The sequence below is a fragment of the Myodes glareolus genome, chromosome 3 (genome assembly GCF_982192425.1).
Source record: "Myodes glareolus chromosome 3, mMyoGla1.1, whole genome shotgun sequence".
NCBI lineage: Eukaryota > Metazoa > Chordata > Mammalia > Rodentia > Cricetidae > Myodes > Myodes glareolus.
The window spans coordinates 63,977,330-64,003,077 of NC_142028.1; the positions used below are offsets into that span (position 1 = coordinate 63,977,330).

General features: G+C 42.0%; 1 protein-coding gene and 2 non-coding genes across 29 annotated transcripts in view; all 3 read right to left on the reverse strand.

Annotated features, from left to right (window-relative positions):
• Pum1 (pumilio RNA binding family member 1) overlaps positions 1-25,748 on the reverse strand; it is a 111,566-nt gene that overhangs the window by 14,516 nt on the left and 71,302 nt on the right. For 8 of the 27 annotated variants that reach the window (XM_087904551.1, XM_048434229.3, XM_048434219.3 and 5 more), the window contains 10 exons: positions 24,139-24,232; positions 21,755-21,871; positions 18,435-18,586; positions 16,583-16,721; positions 15,725-15,868; positions 15,033-15,326; positions 13,703-13,939; positions 5,639-5,906; positions 4,042-4,171; positions 2,180-2,314 (listed from right to left, as the gene is read on the reverse strand). In XM_087904551.1, the coding sequence (XP_087760677.1) occupies positions 2,180-2,314; positions 4,042-4,171; positions 5,639-5,906; positions 13,703-13,939; positions 15,033-15,326; positions 15,725-15,868; positions 16,583-16,721; positions 18,435-18,586; positions 21,755-21,871; positions 24,139-24,232 (1,710 nt within the window). The remainder of the gene's footprint in view (positions 1-2,179; positions 2,315-4,041; positions 4,172-5,638; positions 5,907-13,702; positions 13,940-15,032; positions 15,327-15,724; positions 15,869-16,582; positions 16,722-18,434; positions 18,587-21,754; positions 21,872-24,138; positions 24,233-25,748) is intronic. The other 19 variants (XM_048434236.3, XM_048434231.3, XM_085686670.2 and 16 more) reach the window with 11 other exon arrangements.
• On the reverse strand, positions 1,377-1,459 carry LOC125400538 (small nucleolar RNA SNORD103/SNORD85). The gene has a single exon (XR_007231978.1). It is a non-coding gene; the product is annotated as a small nucleolar RNA SNORD103/SNORD85 (small nucleolar RNA).
• LOC125400539 (small nucleolar RNA SNORD103/SNORD85) lies at positions 16,399-16,472 on the reverse strand. The gene has a single exon (XR_007231979.1). It is a non-coding gene; the product is annotated as a small nucleolar RNA SNORD103/SNORD85 (small nucleolar RNA).

Consider the following 25,748-nt stretch of genomic DNA (forward strand, 5'->3'; position numbering starts at 1 on the left):
GCCACAGAATACAATTTCAGAGCAGTCGCTCTGTGACTACCAGTGTCTGGGATTTTTTCACCAAGGTGCATTGATTAAAGTTGGCAGGAATGATTTTTCCCAGTTCATTAATTGTGTCCAAACAGCAAATACATACTGTAACTAGACAAAGTGCAAAAGCAGTGTGTGTCAGGGTATGTACTGGAACCAGATGAGATTTTTACTGGAACCTTTCCCTGAGACTCACAGCCTCAGAACATTTAAAGTGAAATGCTGAACCAGGCTGGGCAGGCGTTGGCTCCTCTTTTCCTACTGATTTCATCTGGGCTTTAACTTCTCTGTGCACCTCTGTATCTGTGCTAGAAGGCCACAGGCAACTTTACCTAGGCACCGTTCATGAACAGTGTGAGTGAATCCCAGAGGCACTGACTCCAGAGTAACTGAAATGTCAGCTAACAGAGGACATTCATGATCACAAAAGAACACTTACTAACATAGCAGGAGAGAAGGAACATCTGCCTGGGAGACATAGAAATGATAAAATTCATCTCCTAAAACAAAGTATACAGTCCACAGCCGAATAGTACAAACTCAGAACAAGGCACCACAGAGGAACTGGGCCAGAGAAAGGACAAATTTAAGAAAGAGCTCTCTCCTGGTTGCACAAACCTATGACTCAGTTGCTCAGGAAGCCACCTTAGGCAGGGAACTTCCAAGGCCAGTGGCAGGACACACACCCAACCTGTAAAAAACCCTGGTTTCAACCCCCATTGTTGCCACAAAGTAACAGAGGAAGAGTTGGGGAGAAGGACAGAGAGGGCAGGAAGAGCAATAGCTCCGGGAAAAAGACAACTTGCTAGTGAGGAAGAGAAGGAGAGAAGTATAGAAAGCATGAGAGCAGCTGTTTTCTTTTAGTAAGTAGCCATCATGATCCAAGAGAAACAAACTTCCACATGGGGGAAAACAGCAACAACAACAACAACAAAAAACCCAACACAATAATCTGAGGTCATTAAAATTTATAACATCTCAGTGAATAATAGATAACAATGAAAATTAGCCTCAGATCCTTCTGTCCACACAAACAGCTCCTTTCTTAGAGACTGGGGGCAGGGTCTTGCTATCTAGCCTTCTATGATTGGCTTCAAACTTGGGGTTCGATTTCACAAAGTGTTGGGATCACTATGTAATTCTACGCTCAGCTACAGTGCTTCCTTTTCAATGCTGCAAGTCAGGCACAGAGCTATGTCTCCAACCTCACCAACTTCACAGTACCTTCAAGAGCCTAGCTATAAGACGCACCCCAAGTGCCCTGGGCTCCACCAGCCTTCAATTGCCACCATCTGCACCACTGGCTGGTAGTTCAATGGATTTGAATCAGAGCTGGTGGGATTCTGCCTGGCTCAGAACGAGTCCATAATAAAGATTCTCATTATCGAACTTTGTCCTCAGTGAGGGCAAGTGGGTCATCATTGCCAGACAACAGCAACCCCTCCACGGAGAAGGCTGAGGGAACTCAGAGCACAGAGGCTGAGGGGTACAGGCCAGAGGCCTTGGCATCACCTGGTACAAGCAGTTGTAGTGTGCTTTCCCTACCCGTGGGCCTCTTGGATGACTCCCCTACCAATCCCCACTCACAGCAGCTAGCTGTTTGGGCCTCTGTTCCCTTTCTCCTGTCTAACTATCCCCAGCCTTGATTCTGCATGGGTTGGGTGAGGGCCTCCTCCATGGGCAGCACCATCGTCCACTGTCCTGTCCACACTGTGGGTCAGCAGCAGGGACCAGCTAGGCCTTTGTCATCGCCATGTCACCCACTGACACAGCGGGCCTGAGCATGTGATCACTGAACAAGAGGGATAGCGAAGGAGATTGCAAGTGAGCTGAACCAAACTTCAGGTTTCTTAGAAAGTTTGGTGCCACTTGAGGAGAATGATAAGCAGCATTCTAAGCGTTTACAACCTCCTTGTAAAACTGCAGCTACTCAGGTTACTCACTGGTCAAAGAGATGATGCTGTAATGCTTTCACACAAAACACCAGTACCACTAGAAACTTGTAAACTGGGCAAATCCTGCTTGCTCTGCAGATGGAAAGTCACAAGCACCCACATAACCTAGCAAAGAGACTCCACACTGACATTCTCTACAGTGCACTGCACGCAGCACAGAGAAACACCGAGAGAAAACTGAAAAGGAAACTTACAATTACCTGCTGGTCTGAGGGAATAAATTCCAAAGCTTTCTGGATAACTCGGCAGCCATACATCTGCAGTGCCAATGACAAGACGTGGCCTCTAATGCGCTCAGCCAAAGCCAGCTTCTGTTCATGGCTGCCAAACTAGACATAATGTGAGAGACACCATTATATAAATAAAGGAGAAAGGCCAGAGAAAATAAAAGTTTTCCATAACCTGTGTTGTGTCCAGCCTCGACTTCTTGCTGCCCTGTTTCCTAGGGTCAACGACGCCTTTTAAAGAGCCATTGTTCCCTAAAGCCAGTAGTTCTCAGCTTTGACCTGTGGAACTTTCTTTAATGCTCAGCCATGTCTTGGTCATCTTGCAAAAACATATTTAATGCCCTAAAGAATTAGGTATTAATTTCTAAATGGAAGGAGGAGCCATATCCCGTTATTTCAAAACCAGCAGCAGAGATGGGACTGACTTCATGCCTAGAAACGATGTGATGACTTGTGCTGTATAGGGCAGCCCATGGGCATGGGAAGGTCAGGCTGGCAGACCCTGTCACCCAAGTTACTCTGCCAAGTGCAAGCCAAGCACACACAACATTCTTATGAATTGGTGTCTTTCCAGGACTATTGCTATTAAACAGGAAGCCTTTGAAAGTAGAAGCTAAGAAATCCAAAAGGTTACACTATACAGTGTTCTCCTAAGGGCTGGTTTGCATCCTCTTTGCTCTTGTGAGACTAGAATCTTCATGGGACTGTATGGTGAGGCTCTTTGGCTTGTTGCCAATCACAGGGTCACAGTGCACATGCTACAGCACTTTAATATCGGTGACAAAAGAGACAGTCCAGAATCAAGAGGCACAAGCTGGAGAACTAAGTGTCTGTGAGGAAAGTGGGCAGGTAAAGTCTGAGAAAGCAACTCTAAAACCATTTCACAAATAAGAGCCAGAAGAAATTTGTAGATTTGTTGGCAGATAATCTTAGAATTCCACTCTCCCCACACCTGGTTCTTTCTCTCAATTTATTGGGACATCCAGCAGCTTGAAGCTGCTGGCAATGGTAAACATTGTTAATAAATATAAATAATAAATGACAACAATATTAACAACATAAAAATAGAAAATAAAAATAAATCCCAAGTCTTTGAAATGTTAAGTTATTAGAGAAAGCAGACATTCTTCATCACTAATGTACTTCCATGACCCACGTTAGTGGGCAAAAGAAGGAGCTAAGGCCAAAAGAAGCTCCCCAGAGACACAACACCAGGCCGCAATGGAATCACTGAGCCTGGTGTACAAAGCCAAGTCCTCACTCCCACCATGTCTTACTGTTAATTCTGCTAAAGCCTCTGAGCCACCATGCTGGAGGCGGGAGAGGTACTGCTCAGCAGTCAGAGCAAGCATCACTCTGTGTTTCAGAGGTCCCAAGTTTGATTCCCAGCACCCATCAAGCAGTTTACAACGGACTGACTCCAGTTTCAAAGGATCCATTGTCTCAGGCCTCCTTCGGCACTCTTCCCCCCGTAGATAAACATGATTTAAAAAAAAAAAAAGCAAACAAAAAACAAAAACCAATCTCTTTAGGCCAAGCATGGTGGTGCGTGCCATTAACCCCAGCACTTGGAAGACAGGAACCGAGGCAGGTGGATCTCTGTGAGTTCAAGCCCAGACTGGGCCCCACGTGGACACAACTATTAAACCATACCTCCAGAGCACTATCTGGGTGAGCATTTAACATTGATAAGGAACTGGAGAAAAACGAAAAAGACCCTATCACTTCATTTTAAAGGCTGAAATGAACAGCTGTGCTTCAAAAAGTCAACAAAAATCAAATGCTCTGGAGATTCTCAAAGTGAAATGGCAGAAAGAACAATGACATACTTCAAAGAACTTCTGAATGACGTAATTTCCAAACACATCCACCATAAGTTGGTACGCGGCCTGGAGGATTTCATTGAAGACCAGCTGGCGCTCAGCTGCTGTGGCACGCTCTAGTTTCAGCTGAATGAATCTGAAGAACAGAGTGAAGGGGCAATCAAACCACACACAGATATGATTTGCAAAGGTGTGAAGGGCATCACTTGTTAGACAGTGAGTTTTGTTTATTTAGATAGGGTTTCACTATGAAGACTTGGCTGGCCTAGAAAACAGAGAGATCCTCCTGCCTCTGCCTCCTGAATGCTGAGATTAAAGAGGTGCATCATCATGCCGGGCTGCCGGGCTATTTAAATCAATCTCAAGCTCTCAGAGAAAAGATTTCTGAAAAAGGGAATTCCCCTAACATGGTCCAACTTTCAAAAGTGTATTCCTGTTCTAGTGTGTTGCACTATAGAATGGCATATATAAGAAAGCACCAGCTCTGCTTAACTTTGATCTTTAGAAAACAGTCCCTCATTGGATACTTAAGGCTCATGGTCCTCACTCTATTCTATACCTTCTATCTGCCAAGAGAGGCATTCTTTAGTGTCTGAAATAGTGTTACTCAGTCAACTCACTCAGGTGACTACATAGGAAAACCTTGCTGGCTCTGGACCTGGTCTCCACTCGTCAGGAGAGGTAGCTAGCAAAAGCTACAGAGCAGGGAGACCATTAGGAATTTCCCTGAACACAGAGAGAAAGAAAACCACAACAGATATGAGAAGGGTGAGAAGTGATATCATCTCATTTTGCTGGGTCCCTAAGTCCCATGTGTACCTCTAGGGAACGCCTAGAGCAAAGATTTCCTGGAGCTCTCCCTTCTAGAACAGGGATGAGAGCAAGTGCCCCTAAGAACCTGGGATCTACATTGTCATGTGACAGAGTCTGTCTCCCCCAGAACAGATGTTACAGTACTGACTACTGCAGGGCATGCACAGGGCTTCCTTGGAAGACAGTTTCTTCAAACATAGAGATGGGTACAATTTTTGGTGGTGGTGTCTTGAGCTGAAGAGATGGCTCACTGGCTAAAAGCACTGGCTGCTCTTTCAGAGGACCTGAGTTCAATTCCCAGCAACCACATGGTGGCTCTCAACTTTCTGTAATGAGATCTGGCCCCCTCCTCTGGTGTGCGGACATATATGGAGGTAAAATGTTGTATGCATAATAAATAAACCTTAAAAAAAAAAACACAGGATCTTAGTGTAGACCAAGATAGCAGAACTTGTGGCAATCCTGAGTCTGCCTCTTGGGTACTAGAATTGTAGGTATGTACCACCATGCTCAGTGGCAAACAACAGTACTTTATGAGATTCTAGAAACACAGGCTACGTGCTCATAAATGTAAAGAGTTTGTTCAAAGTCCATCGTCCAGAAAAATAAAAGCTCTTTTGAAATATTTGAAGGCTGCCTCGTGCCCATATCCCTCTGAAATAAGACACTAGGAGGCACAGCAAAGGTGTACAAAAGGCACTATGTTTTTATGATGAGATATATACCTATCTGAGGCAGGGAATTTAAGGTACAAATCTCAATTATGGTGTTACCAAAGCCAGGTCCTTACCTAGACCCATGCTGGTCTTGGGAAAATTCCATTATATGGCCAGCAATCTCCCGTAGTTGTAAATTAGGGTACCGGTTATTTCGAAAATCTTCCAAAAGTCTGCTCCTGCCAGAGGGCATGACATCAGACATCCCATATCTCAGCCGTGAGGAAGAAAACAGAGTGCTGCTGGGGCTGAAGAGGCTGGAGGCACTGCTTGCACTACGGTACTTGGCTTCGGCACCAGGAGCAGCAGAGATGTATCTTCCACTGCCATTTGTGAGTCCTCCTGTTGGTTACAGAACAGAAAATCTTGAGTCCATGTTTAGGGGAACATCAATTGAAAGGAAAAAGTACCCCCTCCTGCCCCCCTCAAAAAGCCTGCATGACCTCACTTCTTCCATGCCACTGTGTTACAATCAGACAATTCTACTACTACTGTGACTTTCATAAGGCCCACTTACCAATCTGGAAGAAAACATTTGCATAAAGATTGAGAAAGAAGTATTTATTTGGGGTTTTTGTTTGTTTGGTGGTTGTTTTGCTTTAACCACTGATAGCAAAATTGGTGCTGTGGTGCTGTAGTGCTGGGGATACAGCTCAAAGATGGAGCACTTGCTAGCATATGTGAGGCCCTGGGTTCAATTCCCAGCACTACCTAAAAAGGAGAAAATGAAATCAAGTAAAAAGAATGGAGCAATACATTGTATGTCCTTAATAAATGAAATGGGGCACAGCACCCGCAGTAAGAACACAGAAAATGCAAAGCACACTGAGGCTACTGAGCTTGTACACTCAGCACTACAGTGACTCACTCCATTCCTAAATAACTTTCATTCCCAGTTCAAGTATCCCCCTTTAAGATCAGCACAAATACAAGTGGGAATATAGTTCAGAGGTAGAGCACTTGCTTTTGCTGTAAGGAGAGGGAATTTATGTACAGGAAACTCTGGGAAGCTGTTTTTTGAGGAATCATTTGGAAAGCTTGTATCTAAGGCAGAGGGCTGGTTTTCAAGGTCCTCATCAGTGGGCAGCTGTTAACAACTTCCACAGGACAATGTCTGACACTATGCAACAATAAAGATTCTTCATGCCACTTGCATGCTGCTCTGATTGGCGAATATGGTATAATATGAGTCCCTACACAGGTAAGACAGAATGAAGATCAAAGGGCTTAACAAAAAGTAAAGCACTGCTGGTGTGTGGATCAGGGGTAGAGTCTACGCACGGGGAGAGCACTGGGCTCCAACTGACAACATGCACACATGCACAAAGTAGCAAAGAAATTAACAGGAACACTTGCTTTTCAATCATTCTTTCAGTTCACATGGTTTTTGTTGTGGTTTTGCAAAGGTAGGGCTTCTCCCTGTAACCCCAGCTTTCCTCAGTTTCAGGGAGCCACCTGCCTCTGCCACCCAAGTGCTAGAATTAAAGGTGTGAACCACGAAACTCAGCTTGGTTCATATGTCTTAATTTTTTTAAATATTTATTTATTTATTATGTATACAATATTCTGTCTCTGTGTATGCCTGCAGGCCAGAAGAGGACACCAGACCCCATTACAGAGGGTTGTGAGTCACCATGTGGTTGCTGGGAATTGAACTCAGGACCTTTGGAAGAGCAGGTGATGCTCCTAACCGCTGAGCCATCTCTCCAGCCCCCATATGTCTTAATTTTTATTTTTATTTTCCTGCCACTCAGTAGGCTGCCATCAGGGTCTTGTGCATGCTAGCCAAAGCTCTACCACTGAGGTGCCTCCCAGCACCAGGTTTCCTCCAATCAGTGTAAACAAAAGTATTGAGAAACACCACATCAACCACAAAGACGGTGATGAGCAGCAACCCCAAACCCATGAGTAATGCCCCTGACCAAAACTACTTATTGCTATCTCCATATGCTCTCAACAGTACTTGTTATGGCATTTAATGGCAACTACAGAGGAGACCTGACTTGCTCCAGGACCCAGCTTCAAAAGTCTAGGTCTCAGTCAAAACAATGACACCTAAAATAACTACTACTGCTGCTCAAGCTCTGCTATGGACACAGCTCCTGAGTGTCTGTCTATACTTAGTTCTTCTGTGGATGCTTCCCATGATTCTCAATGATATATTTACCTAATATGAAACTGAAGTCTGAGAGAAAAAGCTGTCATCCAAAAATGCAATACATATAGTTCTAATAGCCAGAATGGAACGCAAGGCCCTTGGCCCTAAAGTCACAGCTGTCACAGTTGTGTGTGACTTGTTTTCAGACTCGGTTATATCAACTTTACTCATTCTTCAGGAAGCAGCTACGGTCCTCACATTCCACAGCACTTCTGAATGCAAATGGATTTATTAAATTAAAAAAAATAACCTAATGATTTTTCTCTATTGCAGTCAGAAACCATTCTTCTCTGGTTTGGAAGAGAAGGATAAAGACATGGTCACAAGGTCAGTGGAACAGCAGGTATTGCAGATGTGGTGGTCACAATAAGCAGGCCTAGGAAGGAGCAGCACAAACGCATACAACTGTCAAAGCAATGTCAGGTACTCTGTCAGCAGGTCACTGACAAAGGCAGACGGTATGCTGAAAGAAAGCCAGGTCCTTGTTAAAAAAAAAAAAGTCAAATAAATAATGCAACAAATAATCCTCAGCAATGCCCTCTCAATTTCCAGTTACATACACTAATACATGCAATGTTGTTGAAGAAACATTAGCTAGACTTTGTTACTGTGGCCAAAAATATACTAATACACTACTCAAAAAGCTAGAGGGAATGATAGCTAACATGCCTCTAAATTATATATTTGTTCAGGTTTTGACATACCTGCTCTTTTATTAATGAAAAAGGAAGTATATACAAATATCTGAAAGAGAAAAATCCTCTCCGGTATTCAATCTGGTAATTTAAAGATATATTCTGCATGAGCCAAGTATTTGTCGATACATTAAAAGCAATACCTTAATTTTTGCTTAAAACTGAAGCTCCAGAAGCAAAACAAAAAACCTGAACTTCTCTGGTCCTTTTCTGAAAACACATCTAGCAAACAACAGATTTCAGTATTTATTGACTAGGAATGTCAAAAACAAAACAAAACCCACGTGTCCAAGCCCTAGTAGTTATCCCACTCCTAGGTACCTGTGTAGAAATCACTGTAAGTGGTGCTTGCATCTGAAAGCCATTCTTGAAAAGGACAATTAACAGAACTCTTAAAAGCTAACTCTGACTTTCCCGTTTTCAATAGTATTCTGACAGTGTCTCAAAGCAACATTCTAGAGAATTAAGTGTTTAGATTTTTAAAGGTTTTGTCTTCTGTCACCACGGGCTCACCCAAGCACTACCCAATGACACATACAACCCACACCATACATTCCCCTCTATGCTGAGGACTGAACCTTGCAAATTAATGCTAGGCAAGAACTCAACCAGTGGGCTACATCCTCACCTCCAATATTTAATAAAGGCAGCAGTGTTCGTGAAGATGTATTAAAAAAAAAAAAAGAATCTCTACCTTAAAACATCTTGGTAGTCCTAAATTAAAGAAAACTACATTAAACTGTGTCCAGGCAATGGGTCTCACAGGTAACAAGGGACCAAAGAGCAGTTCCTGCTTCTATTCTTCTTTTGTGGCGTTATCTTTTTTCACCTTTATGAGGGTACTAAACATCTAACATGGGTCACCAGGCTTGCATGGCAGGAGCTGCACCAGCTGAGACATTGCATCAGTCCTAATTATAATTTATGACAACTCTGAGAATGTACATGGAAGAGACACATCTTCTAGAAAACCCAATTACCATTACAAAAACCTGATTTTTAGAAACACAAAACCTGCAGGGCAGTGTTGGCACAAACCTTTAATCCCGGGCTCAGGAAGCAGAGGCAGGTGGGTCTCTGAAAGCCAGCCTCATAAAATGTCCATTACAATAACCAACTGTCACCAAACTTTAGGGCAAATAAACAAACACAATCCCCAAGACCAGGAATACACACAAAATACATGTTCTTCTCTGTCCTATTATATAAAAACCTTGGAACTGTACCTAAAATCATTAGAATAAACAAAAAGAGTGTTCTAGTTAAACCAGCATACAAACCTCAGTTGTATTTTGATAACAAAACCACCCTAAATTAGAACACAATTCCATTCAGAGCGGCATCTAACCCACACACTGCAAACTACACACTTTGGCGGGGTCAGGGGAGGGGGGACCACGAAAAAACAGTACTGGATGGGCTAAGGAAATGGCTCAGTGGTTAAGAGCACTGATTACTCTTCCAGAGAACCAGGGTACAATTCCCAGTAACCACATGGCAGCTCACAACTGTCTGTTCCAGAGCCTCTGCCTCCCTTACAAAGAAAGACACAAACATCAATGTACATGAAATGAAAAATTAAATTAAATTATAAAAAGGTACTGGAACAACTAGACACTCACAGCCAAGATCAATGAACCCTTACCCCACAAGATGACAGCATTAACTCAAAATGAACACATTAAATTAGGAGTGAAAACAATAAAATGTGAGGATAAAGTACTTGCTACTCTCCCAAAGTACTACTCCACTGATCCAGTGACTGTGGACTCTGAGGGTGCCTGCGCTCACATGCACCTACGCATAATATAAAATTATAAAAATGAATCTTAAAAAAAAATCAATAAAACTTTTGGATGATAGAAAACTGTATTCAAGACCAGGAGTTTGGAAAGTATTTCTAGAATAACCAAAAATTCATTCAAGTAAACATTATCAAAATTAAAATCTGACACACTTTAAAGACACTATTTTTAAAATGGGAGAAGTAAAAGATGAGAACATAAAGACTTCTTATAACTCAAGTAAGCCAAAGGTTTTCTACTTTTTTTTTTTAAATGCACATTGGTGTTTGTTTGAGTGTACATCTGTGAAGGTGCCAGATCCCCTGGAACTGGAGCCACAGACAGTTGTAAGCTGCCATGTGAGTGCTAGGAATTGAACCCAGGTCCTCTGGAAGAGCAATCAGCCCTACCAAACGAAAAGCCACCTCTCCAGTCCCATAAGCTAAAGGTTTAAATGAATAAAACACATGAGGAGATTTTAAAAATAGTTAAAGCATATAAAACAATGCTCTAAAGCCAGAAAATATGAAACAAGTACTTGGGAGGCTGAAGCAGGAGGATTACAAACCCGAGGAGAGCTTGGACTACTGTAAAACTTTGTCTTAACCTCCTCCCAAAAATGATCTAGGATAACAGGTCAGTGGCAAAATGAAAAATATAACTACCATGAAATACTATTCGATGCCCATGAAAAGAGCTATATCAAATCAGACCAAAAATGTAATTGAGGAAGTAGAGACATTGGAATCCTTGTAAACTTCTGGTGAGAAGCAAAACGATCAATCACACCAACCTACAGTTAGTCTGTAGGAGACTAGTTGAATTCAGGAGAAAGTTGAATGTGACCCAGCACCTGAGAGGCAGAGGCAGGCAGATCTGTGAGTTCCAGGTCAGCCAGAGCTACCTAGTAAGATCATATCTAAGCAGAAAGAAAAGGCTGATCATAAAGCTCACACACAATCTACTCCTAGAGAAACAGCACATCTACGGAAACTCTGGCATTATAATATTCATAGCTGTATTATGTGTAACTGCCTAAACAGGAACAAATACCTATGAAATGTGAGTAGCAGGACAAAAGGTCCACAAAAATGGAAAATGGTCTAATAAGAAGGAACTATCTATTGGTCTATAATGCATTATAGACCAATTTAAAAAAGAGAGAAAATAAAATGCAAATTAAATTCATCATTGTTAATTGCATTTAAGATCAGGATGAAGTGCAAATAGGTAGGAAAGGTTGTAAATATTTTAAGTTTTACCCTGACAGCCACACAACTTACAGCCAGTAAAATTTATTCTACAGAATAAATGAAATGGACTCAAAACAAATAGAAACACATGGCTGCTGAGGGTTCTTAGGCACACAGAAATAAATACTAGGCAAGTCAACTGCTTTCTTGGAATGGTCTAATGCATAATGACTACTGAGTCTAACCGTGAACGCAGATAGCCTGAAAAGAGGAAACGCCACCTGCATGTAGCATTTTCAGATTCAGTATGAACACCCAGAGTCATTGCACTAAGTTCAGAAGTTGAAAAACTATAAACCACAGGGTACAAGCGGCTGCCACCTTCCAAAAAAAAAAATAAGCTAGTTAATTAGAAGACAACCAATTAGGAGAGACGGCTCAGCAAACAAGAGCACAGGCTGCTCTTCTGGAGACCCCAGGGTGGAGTCCCAGCACCCACATAGTGATGCAAAACTGTTACTACCTCCAACTTCAGGGGATCTGACCTTTTCTGGCCTCTTTGGACATGACAGACATAAGGAGTGCAGAAACACCATGCAGGTAAAACAACCAGTTTTTAAAAATCTAAAAACTAAAAATATTGGCAAAAACTAACAACAGCACCAACAACACACAACAAAACTTTATAGAATAGTTTTAATGCGCTGGTTCAAAAGACACACTGGGGGGTGGGGAGCTGGAGAGATGGCTCAGATTAAGAACACTGTTCTTCCAGAGGTCCTGAGTTCAATTCCCGGCAACCACATGGTGGCTCACAATCATCTGTTAAAAAAAAAAATCTGGTGCCCTCTTCTGGCCTGCAGGTACACATGCAGACAGAACACTGTAAACAAAATAATAGATCTTTTTTTTTTTTTAAAAGACATACTGGGCACAATATGTAACAAGAATATGCATTGAAAATGCATGGTTTAGAATTTAAAAAAAAGAAAATCTGTTCAACTCTGAGACAAGTAAGGCGAGGTACTCAAGCTTTGGGAGAGCCCCCCACATGTGGAATGACATACTGCTACCCTACTGCTGTGTTCCCCAGGGGTGAGGCAGGAAAACCTAAATCATCAATGTTCAGTCCTCCCTCTCTCAGCCTATGCCCTCCTGATCATCCTACATTTGGAGTCAGGCTTTCTGTTGCTAAGAAACAGTGCTGTGCAACACGTCCTGTCCATTGTAGACAGCCAGCAAGAACACAGCACATTCTGACACATATTCAGGTGTGCATGCGCATGTGTACACACACACACTGAAAAACGTGCCTTCAAACTCAAAGACACCATTCTTTGATAAGAATAACTATTTACTACAGATGTTATCAGAACTTTTCTTGTTTTGTATGAATGTCTCTTCAAATGAAATCATGCTATTCACTTTAACTCAGTCCTCACTGCCAAGTCCCTGAAACCACATTTAAACATGCTAGGCAAAGGTAGAATCTTCTAGTAAGCATATCCTTTATGATTTGTCCAGGACACCCTCTCACCTTGCCATTTGCTCATAAAATGTATTCTCCACTTCTCTCTTTCAACTTCCCCCATCTGGGAAGTAAATTAGTACCTCGAAAGCCATACCTGAGAAACGAAAGAGGGGTATGCCCTGTTTCTGGATAAGAAATCTGCACTCCTACCTGCTGCTACTATAATTTTCCCATTATTCTCAAAGCCTGATGTTGGGAACCCAATGTCTCTTCTAATAATCCCACACATAAAAGAATCTTAATATATAACAGGAGAAAATATATACATCCAGGTATTAAGAGATGGTAGGCTTGGAGCACATTTATAAATACTTAAAAATTTGGCAAAAAAAAAATCAATGAAATGCTTTATGTGAAAAAACAAGCTACTAACTTTTACACAAAGGGGAGGGAAGAATCTACAAAGAAAGTAAGCAACATGTTCAGTGTGGTGTCAATATGGGTGCTATACTAGAGACTATGCTTTTTTCTCTGTGTCCTTCTGCTCGCTTTGATGAAGTTTACTGTGTTTGCCCAAGAGAAAAATGTTCACACTGAAGCTGGAGAGAATACACACGGTGTATCCAGATGCTAGGCAATCCCCAACTGCTGTGAAGCTACAGGTACAACCTGAGCAACTTGAAATATTTACCAAAGGCACAGAACACCAGGACACTTCTAGGATGAAGGGAGCACAAAGTACTTGTATCCTTTGCTTATGCAAAGAAAGTACTTGTAATGTCATTGGTGGCAAGAAATTTCTAGCGTTCAAGGTGGTGTTAGAGTAATGGTTCTTACCCAGGTTTAAGCTTGAAGAGGATCCATGTGAAGAGAGGGAAGGAGGTGGTGTCTGTGAATGTCCTGGTCCCTGACTAGGGAGAGGCATGCCCACGGGTCCAGGAGAGGAGGAAAAGCTAAGGCCGTTATAAAAACTGTGTCCAATGGGGGTCAAGCTGCTCGATGTCCTCTTATAAAGGTCACTGCTGCCAGTCAGGGAGTCACGGCGGGAGCCACTGCCAGTGTTGGAGTTTGCAACTAAAATGGAATTAAAACAATGCAGATAAGAACAGGCCTGTTCTTTGAAGAACAAGCCCAGTGGCCTGTTCCTAACACTTTGATCCAGACTCCTTACCACCGCAAATGTGTCAGCAGAGACAGCCTAACTGTTAATGTAGCAGTTCTAGGGTAATAAATAAAGAGGACATGGCTTGGGCTAACAGAGCTATTATTCAAGCCGTTACACAAATATGCCAAATTTACCTTTTTTTAGTGTCACAGATATTGTGGGATGGGGGCAGGTTAAAAAGCTTTGACGGCCACATGAGCTATGGGAAAAGTGAAAGGAAATGAACTAGAAGGAATGCCTTTCATCAGCTGAAAGGTTCTGGCAGAAAAATGGAATATGGAAAAAAGATGTGCAAGCAGGGCACTGCCCTACCACACAAGACTTTCTTATGCAGGCCTGTCATCTTGGTGAGCTCCATCAGGAGCTGCGGCTAAGACTACAGGTCCAATTAGTACACCTTCTCTCAGACATGCCCTTCTCTTCTGAAACCACACTGCTGATAACCACTTCAAGTATCCCACTGTCCATCAGTCTACATTCTTGTACTTTTCTCGCACCGAAATAGAATGTTTTGGTCTAGCATCCTTCCTCCCAATGTTCCACAGCATAACCCTTAACATTGTTTAAAACATGGGATGAAACTCCCTAATGGTTTAAGGTAGCCAAGCCAAGCTCTGGGCACAATTCTGAATGTGGAGCATCCAGCCCTGTGACCTTCAGTGATTCCTTCTCCTTCAGTCTAACATCCACACTGTCCAAGTTCCCTCCACATGCTTCCTAAAGCCTAGAAGAACCACTCTTTAGTTTTCAAAGCCTGAAACATACTGACAGAGTGAGCACAAGTAAATAGCAACAGGAGCATGGAACTAGAAGAGGTTCCAGTTGCATAACTTAATGTCTATAGTCCAATATGTCAAAGGTCAAGTGGGCTAGCTGGACTCCCAGGGCCCTGATCCAGACTACCTGTGGTATCTGAGCAGGGTGTCATGCACTGTCAGGGTTCCAGAAAGATTACAAAACTCATTCAAATTTATTTTAACAGCTTCTTAGTCTAAATTCTACCTGCTGTTCCAAACCCTCCAAGGGCCGATCCCAGGGTGGCACCAAGAGAACTGCTGCTTCCGAATCCCAAGGACGTGTTGGCAGGCTGGGCAGAGCCCTGAGAGAAGAGGGAGCTGCTCTGGGAGTTGCTGTTCATAGAGTTGTTGCCATAGAAGGAGCTGGAAGCCAGGTTGTTGCTAGGCTGCTGAGGCTGGGGCTGGGGCTGCTGGGTGCCTAAAGGTCGAAATGGTCCATTTGTGGTTCCAGCAAGACCACCGGCTGCTCCATTTGCTGAAGCTGCAGCCGCTGCAACAGCTTTGAGAAAGAAAGCCAACCATTAGGCTAAGAAAGGCACTAGTCATATACACAGACTGAGCTATATCTGTTTTTAAAAGGGATTAAGAAAAACGAATCTTTGAATGCTACATTATCTTTTCAAGGCAGACACAGACCTTGGGGGGAAAAGAACACGCCTGTCTATTACCCGAATTGCCAATCCCTGTGCATTACCCCATATCTAACCAGGTGCCACAGAACCACCAACAGAATCAGAATCTACCAGACTGCCTTGCAGGTTCTAATTCTCTTTGAAATATTACAGGGTAAGAAAACCTATGCTGAGATTTTCAAAATGAAGCACATTACACCCTATCTGAAAGACTGTTGTTGTCAGTCATCCAACCCATTATTTCCCTCTCCGAAACAAAGCTCACCTGCTTGTGCAGCTGAGGAGCTAATGATGACAGGAGCCGGAGCAACAAGTCGAACTGGAGCTCCGAGGCCATTTCTTGCTCCTGCATTCACCACGAGGGCACCAGTTTGGTCATAGTAAGCAGCAGGAGCCAAGACTGGATAACCTGGGGATAGAGAACGGAACACAAATACAGACAGTTTCAGTCTCTGCTGCCAATGTCTTAACCACCATGCAAAGTATTAGGTGGAAATTCCTGAAGTATACATTTATAAACATTGAACCACACAGCCATTCTTAGTGACATGACGAAATCTCACAGCACTCTATTTCTAGCCTCCTGTAAATGCTCTCTGTCCACCAGCCACAGCTGTCTAGGTTACCAGCCTGTCTCAGCAGTATTGGTGCTGCAGTGCTTGACGTCACAAGCTCCCAGCCTAACAAGAGCGGGAAAGTGCCTGAATACTGACACCGAGGCTGCTGATCTCCATATTCCAATTACTAAGATCTATAATAACTCTAAGCTGCTGTGGCTGTTTGGAAAAGAATCGTCCCCATAGGCTTATATGGTTGAATACACAAGCAGTATTTAAACCAAAACTGAAGAATATCTCTTGAAGAGGCAGCTAACAAAGCAAAGCTCACATTCTAATCTGCAGACACTCACAGATCTCTCACATGGAAGGATGAACAATGACTGGCTCAGAACAAAGCTCTCGTCAGTGACCCACAGGTCTAAGTGAGGGCAAGTATGTATCATCCCTGCCAGTCCCCAAACATAACAGGTCCAGACAAGTCAAAAGCAATACCCATTCTCCTTGAAAACACACATACACTTTTTTGACCCAGCAAAGTATCAGAAACATCAGTACAACCTTACCTGGCATACCTGCAGCCAGACCTTGTCCAAAGGCAAGAGCAGAATTCACTGCTGCAGCTGCTACAAGGGGATCTGTTTGTTGTCCCTGCTGGTTCTGATTTGGGGTTAAAGGACGCTGGCTAGCCCCTCCACGAAGAACCTAGGAACATGAGGCAGAAATGCTGTCTCACAGGAAGTTTATAGAGGACATGCTCTGTGCCCTAGAAGAGTCAGCTTTTTAAATGATAACACAGCAATAGAAAAGCAACTAATACACCTTACAACTTATTAAAGTCAGATATGTAGTAAAAAAAAAAAAAAGTAATAGCCATTAACTAAAAATTAAGAGAAGGGCTGGAAGGATGGCTCAGCAATGAGATGATATCGCTCTTGCAGAAGTTCTGTTCCTAACATCTACATGGTAGGCTCACAACCACCACGTCCCAACTCTAGTTCCAGGGAATCTGATGCACTTTTCTGACCTCACAGTCACACATATATAGTCACTGTGCACCAGCTAGGTAGATAGCTAACTATATATCCCTCTAGCAACTCTTACTTTTAAAAATAATAATAATTTTTATGTACATTGGTGTTTTGTCTGCATGTATGCTTGTATGAGGGTGTCAGAACTTGGAGTTACAGATAGTTGTCAGATGTCATGTGTGTGATGGGAATTGAATCTGGGTCCTCTGCAAAAGCAGCCAGTGCACTTAACTACTATGCCATCTCTCCAGCCACTCTAAGCAATTCTTACAGCATACACCTAAAAATCCCAGCAGTCAGTAAGGTAAGACTGAGTAGGTAATCATTCCAAGTTCAATGTCAGCCTGGGCTACAAAATGAGTTCAGGGCCATCTTGGGCTTCAGAGAGAGACATTGACTTCAAAAAAAAAAAAAAGAAAAGAAAAGAAAAAGCAGCGGGCACACAGTACCAAAAGAGAAAACAAAATTACTATCATTTTCTTAATTAAATTTAAAAGCACAACTGACATGATGGCAGAGCATTGTGGCGTATGCCTTTAATCACAGCACACAGGAAGCAAAGGCAGACAGATCTCTGAGTTCAGGAACAGCCTGGTCGACACAGAGTTCTAGGACAACCAGGGATATAAATGGAACTATATTTTGATAAAGAAAAGGAGAAGAATGGGAGAGAGAGGAGGCGTTTTTGAATGAATAGTCACTAAAGTGTTTGCTGTCTGAGCATGTGAACTAGAACACAATCATCAACAGAGAGTACCAATGACAGAGAACGAGAGACAGGAAGATCCCTGTGATCAATGGCTGGACAGTCCAACTTTAATTGGTTAAGTACCAAGTCTGGATGGCAGATGCTTGTCTCAACAAAAAAAGATGGATGGCTCCTAACACTAGAAGATAACCTCTGGCCTACATAACCCCCCAACAACAACAATATGAAGAGCTAAATAAGCACTGGAGCAAGTATGCAGGTGTGCACACATAGGCACACAGCATTTTAAGATGAAGAGTACCAGGTCTGGCTGTGGTGGCGCACACCTTTAATCCCAGCACTCGGGAGGCAGAGGCAGGTGGATTTCTGGGAGTTCGAGGACAGCCTGGTCTACAAGAGTTAGTTCCAGGAGAGTCTCCAAAACTACAGAGAAACCTTGTCTCAAGAAAGAAAATGAAGAGTATCATCACTTGTAAGTCACACACACACACACACACACACACACACTCACACACACCATAAACATACACAGGCACTCAGTGTTCTATGAGCAGGATCAGCATCACCTATGAGTGGCTTGCACACATGCACTCATAAGACTGTGATTAAGAGGGACATTGCCTATGAGTAGCACACACCATGAGTTGCCCTCACAGGAGTGGCTGGTGTTGCCTTTACCTGCTGCTGTCCTTGCTGGGCCTGTGGAGCGCTCTGTTGAGTAGCAGAATTTGTTGCTGCTGCAGCTGCAGCAGCTTGCTGCTGGAAAAGACTGGCAGGGTAGACGCCCCATGGAGTGACTCCATAATATTGGTGAGGGACCACAGCTGGGCCTAAAAATAACCAGAGAAAGGAAAGAGAAGTTTAGAAAGAATGACCTTAGGATTATTCAGATCTTGAAAGAGGAAATCCAAAAAATATTAATTTAAAGAAAACAAAGATTTGTGCTAGCTAATAATTATGACAAAGGGGGAAGGAACAGACGAACTGAGATTGATTGTATTTGGTCCTCCTGGCAGGGTCTTCTGAAGGCATGAATGCACTACAGCCTGACAATGTAAGGGAAAGGTGGTGAAGTTACTGTAAGGAGAGGCTGGGAGGAGAAATAAAGGGATGGGGCTAAACAAAAGGAGAAACTGCCTGAGACAAAGTCTTGCTATAAAACCCAATCTGGCTTCAAACTAGAGACGCTCCTGCCTTAGCCTCCCAAGTGCTGAGATTATAGGCATTAACCAGCATAGCCATCCAGAAGTTATGTTTACCCCATGAGAAGGAGAAAGTGTATGACGGACACTAGACAAAGTATGCTGTTGAGAGAAATAAATGGGAGATGGCACAATATATACAAAAAGGAAAAGAAGAAAATTCAGCTGCACTCTAACTGCACAGAGCTACCACTCCTCTGTGTCACTAACTCCAGACCAAATTTATTTCCTTCAGATAACAGAACCTGCACCACATTTTCAAAAACACTCTATTTTTTTCCTCTATTTCCATGTTTAAAGACCTAAGTTACTCAACACAAACATTCAGACACCGGTATTTCAACTTCAAAATTTCAATGACAGCAATTGAAAAATAAAATACAGCATACTTTAACCTTAACACATCACTGACCACAGCACTGAAACTAAGCACGCCGGTGACCTTCTTTAGTGATAGGTGACAAGTCCAGTGACTGCACAGAGCCAAACAGCAGATCTGAATGTAAAAGGGCAACTTCGATGTGGACAAAGCCCAGGCCAAAATTCTACGCAGGAAGCTGATGATGAAAACACAAAGGGTATGCATTCGCCATCAGACAGTGGGAGGTTTTAAAGGTGAACCGTGTGAGCAAATGTACAGAAAAAAAAGAGAAAGTATCCAAAGACACCTCCTCAAATCTGGTGAAACATACCTGCATCATTCACAGTCACAGCACAGGGCAAGTATTACACTTTTGTTCCAAAGAGCTGTTTCTCATAGTAACAGCTCTTCTCCTGCACGGAGAGGAGCTATTTCTCATTAAACAAAAACAAACAGGCACACACTCTCCAGTTTCTAAGCACAAGCCAGTCTGACTGCACCACTGCCTAAAGGCTTTGCCTGACCAAGAATGCCCACTGTGAAACTCTACAGCCAGCTGCAAAATGACAGTGTTGTTGAGGAAAACTATGTTACAATACAAACTATCTTCTTACAATAAGAGATTAAAATGATTTGTTGACTTATAGGAACCTAAGCAATTCAAAAGCTTTATTTCCAAGCTAAAGAAAATAACCACCTCACCAGGGTCCAAATATTAGTAAGATAAAGAAAGACACAGCAGGGTGAGGCAAGAAAGGCACTTAAGGGAACTGTCACAGTGCATGGTGTGTGACCTACAAGGACAGCACCCTAAAAGTTTAACATTCAAATCCTTCATCTGGCACTTCCATTACTCTACATCGGTCATGTGGCCAAAATTAAACACCCACAAAGAGCTTAGTTGAAACTGGCTTATCAGAACACCTGCTTAAATTTCCATGTCAACCAAACACTTCCTTCCATTTAAAACCATTTAAATCATTTACAGTCTCCAACTCATATGCAAACTATTACCTACCAATCTATCATTTCATAGCTACACATTCATTATTCTGAAACTCATTCTGTGTTCAAGTTAACACACATTAAGCAATAAAGGAAAGGTAACTGAAGATAGCACAGCCGTTTAATGTCACAGAATCAAACCTGGCTAAAACCTTGACCACACAGAATTAAATCATGATCTAACATAAGACTGTTTTCTGAAATCCAAACTTCTGAGCTGTAAAGTCACTACTGAAAGACTCAGACCAAAAATAAATAAAATAAAACAAAATAAAATAAAAAGCACTAATAAAAGCAGTGCATGGCCAAAAGGAGTGAGGTAGCAAGAGAAGATCACATTATCTGACAGAGCTTTCCACTCTCCCCAATGGCAGAACAAGAAATAGCATTAAATAGGCTACTATCATAACCAGGGAAGCGACTCTAGAGATCAATCTCAGAAATGACAAGCTGCTGTGACATCATCACTGAAAACTATACACCAGAGATAAATGAACCACCGATCACACAGTTGATGAAATCTCACACTGATACTTTGTTGAAATGAGCATAACTTAGAGAGGTGTACATGTGCCCCAAAAGACTTCAGAGGTTGTTGCTTTCATCATCATGTTAAACTGAAGTCACTTTAACATTTATGGGAAATTGAAGGAAGGACAAGACCATCACGAATTCATCTACAAGCAAATAAAAACCATAGGTATAAGAGATCATCCCATGCACAAACTGTGATGGATGTCTGGAGACAGAGACCCAAGTTGGGAAAGTAAGGAAACTGAAATCCCATGGGGCTAGCTGTGGTGTGTGGTGTGAGCCAATGTGATCACGCAGGAGGAAGAGTGTGCAGGGGTCCAGTTGCTGGAGGGAGGACAATACATAAGGAGTCAACCTCAGCCAATCTTCAGAATTTTAATACTAGTAGCTCCTCTGTAATACCAAGTCCAAGGAACAACCACCATCTCTTAAGGCTCTAATGATGAACTGTATACGACAATAATGGCAGCATGGAACAGTATAGAATAGGGAAAAGAGAAATACAAGGCATTTGTGTATAAGATTTGTGTTTAAAAGCTATGCAATTTGGAGGAGTGGAAGAAGAGAAAGCCACAAAGCAAGAAGGTAAGGAAACAGTAAAATTCCTGTGGTACCAACAGAAAACAGCTGAACAAATATCCTGCAACATGAGCAAGCAATTGGATGGATCCAAGATAGTGGTCCAGGATAGGTTTGTTTATCTTGTTTATCACCTTGTTTATCTAGGCAGAAAGGGGAGAGTAATAGCTAAGCAGAGAAATATGACTGGCAAGGGACTAGTGCTGAGATCAGGAAACTTTTTTTGTTGTTGTTGGAGATATGTATTCGGCAGAGTAGAAAGAAGGCATGCCCTTTTCTAGCAGGTGAGTAAATCCCTCATGCAGCAGATGTCTCACCGAGTGTCGCTGCTGCAGCCAATCCAGCTGTGTAGGGGTCCGTCCCCGGGGGAGCAGCGCTGATGATGTATGGGTTGGGGACAAACGCAGCGGGAGCTAAACCTGCTGGAAACACACCTGTCAGTAAAAATAAAGGACCAAACTGCAACCCTACTACACATCTCTCTAATTCAGCTAGCATTCCAGGTTAGAGATGAAGGGAAATAAAGGGAAGAGAGGATAGGCTATAGAGTAGAGAGTAATTTCACAAAGATAATATACCCTCAATATAACAAGCCATAGTGACATGTGTGTATGTGTCTGTGTATGAACATAGGGAATACAGAGAAAGACAATGGGTTCCTTCCTCTATGGCACAGGTTCTCAACTTTCCAAATATTTTGACCTTTTAATGTTCTTCATATTGTGGTGACCCCCAAAAATAAAATTATTTCATTACTGCAATATAACTGTAATGTTGTTACTGTTATAATAATGTAAGTATCAGATACGCACGGTATCTGATATTCAACCCCCCCGTGAAAGGGACACACACACACACACACACACACACACACACACACACACACACACGTCACAACCCATAGATAAAGAAACACTTTTCTATGGCTTCCTACAGTATTTTTCAAGACGCTTTATGGTTGGACATGAAGCTTGTTGTTTTTGGCTACATGGACATACCAGTAGTCCTCCTGTTCCCATTCCCCAAAGCTGCAATCTACTTTGTCTTTGTGAGTACTAGAGATTTGAACTCAGGTCTTCTTCCTTCCCAAAAATCACTATTACTCACTAAGCATCAGCCCAGCCCTGACTGTTTTTCTGAAATGGGGGTCTCATTCTGTATCCTAACTAGCCCTTGAATTTACACTCCTCATACCTCAGTTTTCCAAGTGGTAGACTACCATGGCTAGTTGAGACCGTTTTGTGCGCCCCTTCACATCTTTATTAAAGTAATGTTGGTAACAGATCACTTATGCATCATTTTTATTTTGACTCCATACTGAGACCAAACCCAAAGATTCCTGAATGTCAAGTGACCCCTCTACATCCACAATACAAATGTCCGTTATAGCTTAGAGCCAGCTAGATTGTTAGGCATTCATTTTACTGTTTTATAATTAGATCTAAGTGTACAGACACTGAATTCACTGTGTATACACTAAATTCCTTCTTCAAATATTAAACTCATTAGCTTTTCAATTTTACTGTTAAAATTGTTTCAAAATACTTATTGAGACAGACTTATTTCCATCAAAAACATTAATAAAGACTACAATTTACATGTGTATAGTGACAGCCCACTCTTGTGTCAACTAGGGTGTGATTAAGTACTCTTTCTTTTTCCTTGCATACCACATCCAGGGTCTCCTTTCTGCTCGTGTCTATGTACTTTTTAAGCAAGAATGAAAAAAATTTCCACTACCACTTATGAGCAGTCATAAAATTTAGTCTGAAGAGTCTTAAGAAGGTCTGGGTACTGGGAACTTGGATGGGGGTAGTGGGAACTTGGATTGGTATGTATAGAGAGGAAGGTCTGGGGGGTTGCCAGGCACAGCGGTCACATTTGTAGTATCAGCACTCAGGAAGCTAAAGCAAGAGAATTAACTTGAGTCTGAAGCCAGCTGGGACTACACAGTAATTGTGCCTTAAAAAACTAAAAATAGAGTTCCAAATAGTAGAAAGGTCATGGTAAAGATTGAAATATGTGTCAAAGTCACCCCAACAAAGGGAAGACAAGGCTTAGAAGGTGAATCTACAAGCAATGAAAGCACTATTGCTACTCAGTAAGCTGAGAAGCTGATACAGTATCTACACAAAACCCCAACTACCCCATCATGGGTGCTGAAATCAATTTATTTATTTATTTGGGGGGACAAGACGTTATTCTGTAGCCCTAGCTGGCTTGGAACTCACTGAAGAGTAAGCTAGTCTCCAATTCACAGAAATACTCCTGCATCTGCCTCCTGAGCGCTGGGATAAATGTGTGCACCACCACACCCGGATCTGTTGCCTAAATCTTACCAAAAGGTAAGTCATTTCTCTAATAAATTGTTTAAATCCTGATACATTTATGGTACATAAAAAAAGGATATACCAAAGAAATCTTATAAGTTCAGGTCTAGCACATCAAAAATAAAATAAATATGGGCTAGAGACAAGTGGACACAAGAAAAAGGCCATTTATTCTGAATTTACTCCATCCACCATGGTCTTTTCTTTTTTTCTGACAGTTTCACTGTATAATCCAGGTTGGCCTGGAATTCACACTATCCTTCAACCCCTCTCTGCCTCCCAGGTGATAGGATGGACATTGATCAATGTACTAGAACTCCCAGAATCCACCGCTCCTAGATAGCAGGAGAGCTCTGAGCTTAAGGACTTACCAATGTGAGGCTGGTGGGCTGCTGCAAGCGCATACTGCTGCTGCTGGGCAGCTGTCAACTGCTGGACAGCAAGGGCGTTGGGTCTTTGGAATAGCTGAAGCAAGAGAGAGATGTTGTATTAGAGAACTGTCCTATGAAACAACGTTTTAGATCTCTTAACTTCATTAGCCTCTGTTACACATGACACTCCAGTCCCTGGAGGAATAATGCTTCAGTCTGTCTTTCCTGTCACCATCTCAGTTTGGTCTCCCCTCTTCACAGACTGGATATATGTCTCATGAACCTAAACTACAGATAAACACATAAGCAAAATCCTTAATGGCTACCGGCAAATGTACAACCCCAAATGACTAAAGTACACCTTAAAGAATACTGAAAAGTGACTTCTACATCATCCTAAGGGTTATAGTCTACTCTCAGGACTTTTCAGACCCAATGAGCATTGAGTTCTCACCTATGAGGAGAATGTACTTTATTCTCTGGGAAAGTGATTTTGCATACCTTCCTAAACTAGCAGCTTTACCTAATGAATTAGAGAAATGCCTGGCTTCAGGAGATTCAAAGTCTCCTACATCTTCTTTTTCATATGCAGTGAAAAGAACAGAAGTACGAATTTTCACTGTGAAGCAGAAAGATGGATCAGCAGGTTCCTGACACCAAGCCCAACAACCTGAGTTTAAGACCCAGAGGGGACAAGTTGCCCTGTCTCTGACCTCCCATGTTGTGACATCTGCACTTGCACACAAAATCTTAAATAAATAAAATTTGGATTGTGAGCTCATGTCTAGCACACTTTTTAATTTTCAAGAAAGAAGTGTAAAAACCTTCCCAGTAAGATTATCCCATGAATGTAAATGTTAAAATAGAGTATTAACAGTCAATCATTCATCCATTCATTTTAACAAGTATTTACTATGCAAGAAACATAGATATAGAAGCCGTGAGAAAAAAACAAACAAACAAAAAAAAAAAAACCTCTCTCCTTGCTTTACTAGATATAACAATTTATCATGAATAATGATGAAGAAAGGGGAAACTAGCAGCCTAACTTGTAAAGGGCCTCAATAGGCTTCGTTCCAGAAATGTAAGTGGCTTAGGAATTGCTAAACAGTCCTTTTCCTAGAATATAGCTTCCAATCACCTGCTCTTTCTTTGGGGCCCATCAACATTGGGGCCCATCAACAGATCAGCTCACATCACTAGGTGATAAGTAACAGATAGTACAAGCCTTAAACTATAGGCATATTTATCAAGAGACACCAGAAGGTGCAATCTCCCAAACTCAACTAAATTATCACTATAACTATTCTTGCAATGTATAAAATAGAAATATTTAATTCTGTCTCAAATATAAACATAGGCTAATTTTAAACAAAAAGATGAGGGGGCTAGAGAGATGGTTCAGCAAAAGCACTTTCTCATTTTGCTCCATGTTCAATTCCTAGAATCCACATGAATGCCAGGTACACAAATATAAACACAGGCAAACATTCATACACATAAAATATATCTAAAAATTTTTTAAATAAAAAGTTGCATGTGTGGAGCACAGTGGTCAGTTTAAACTGTATCTTACTCTCTATACACTAATTTTCCTTAAAAACAGTAAA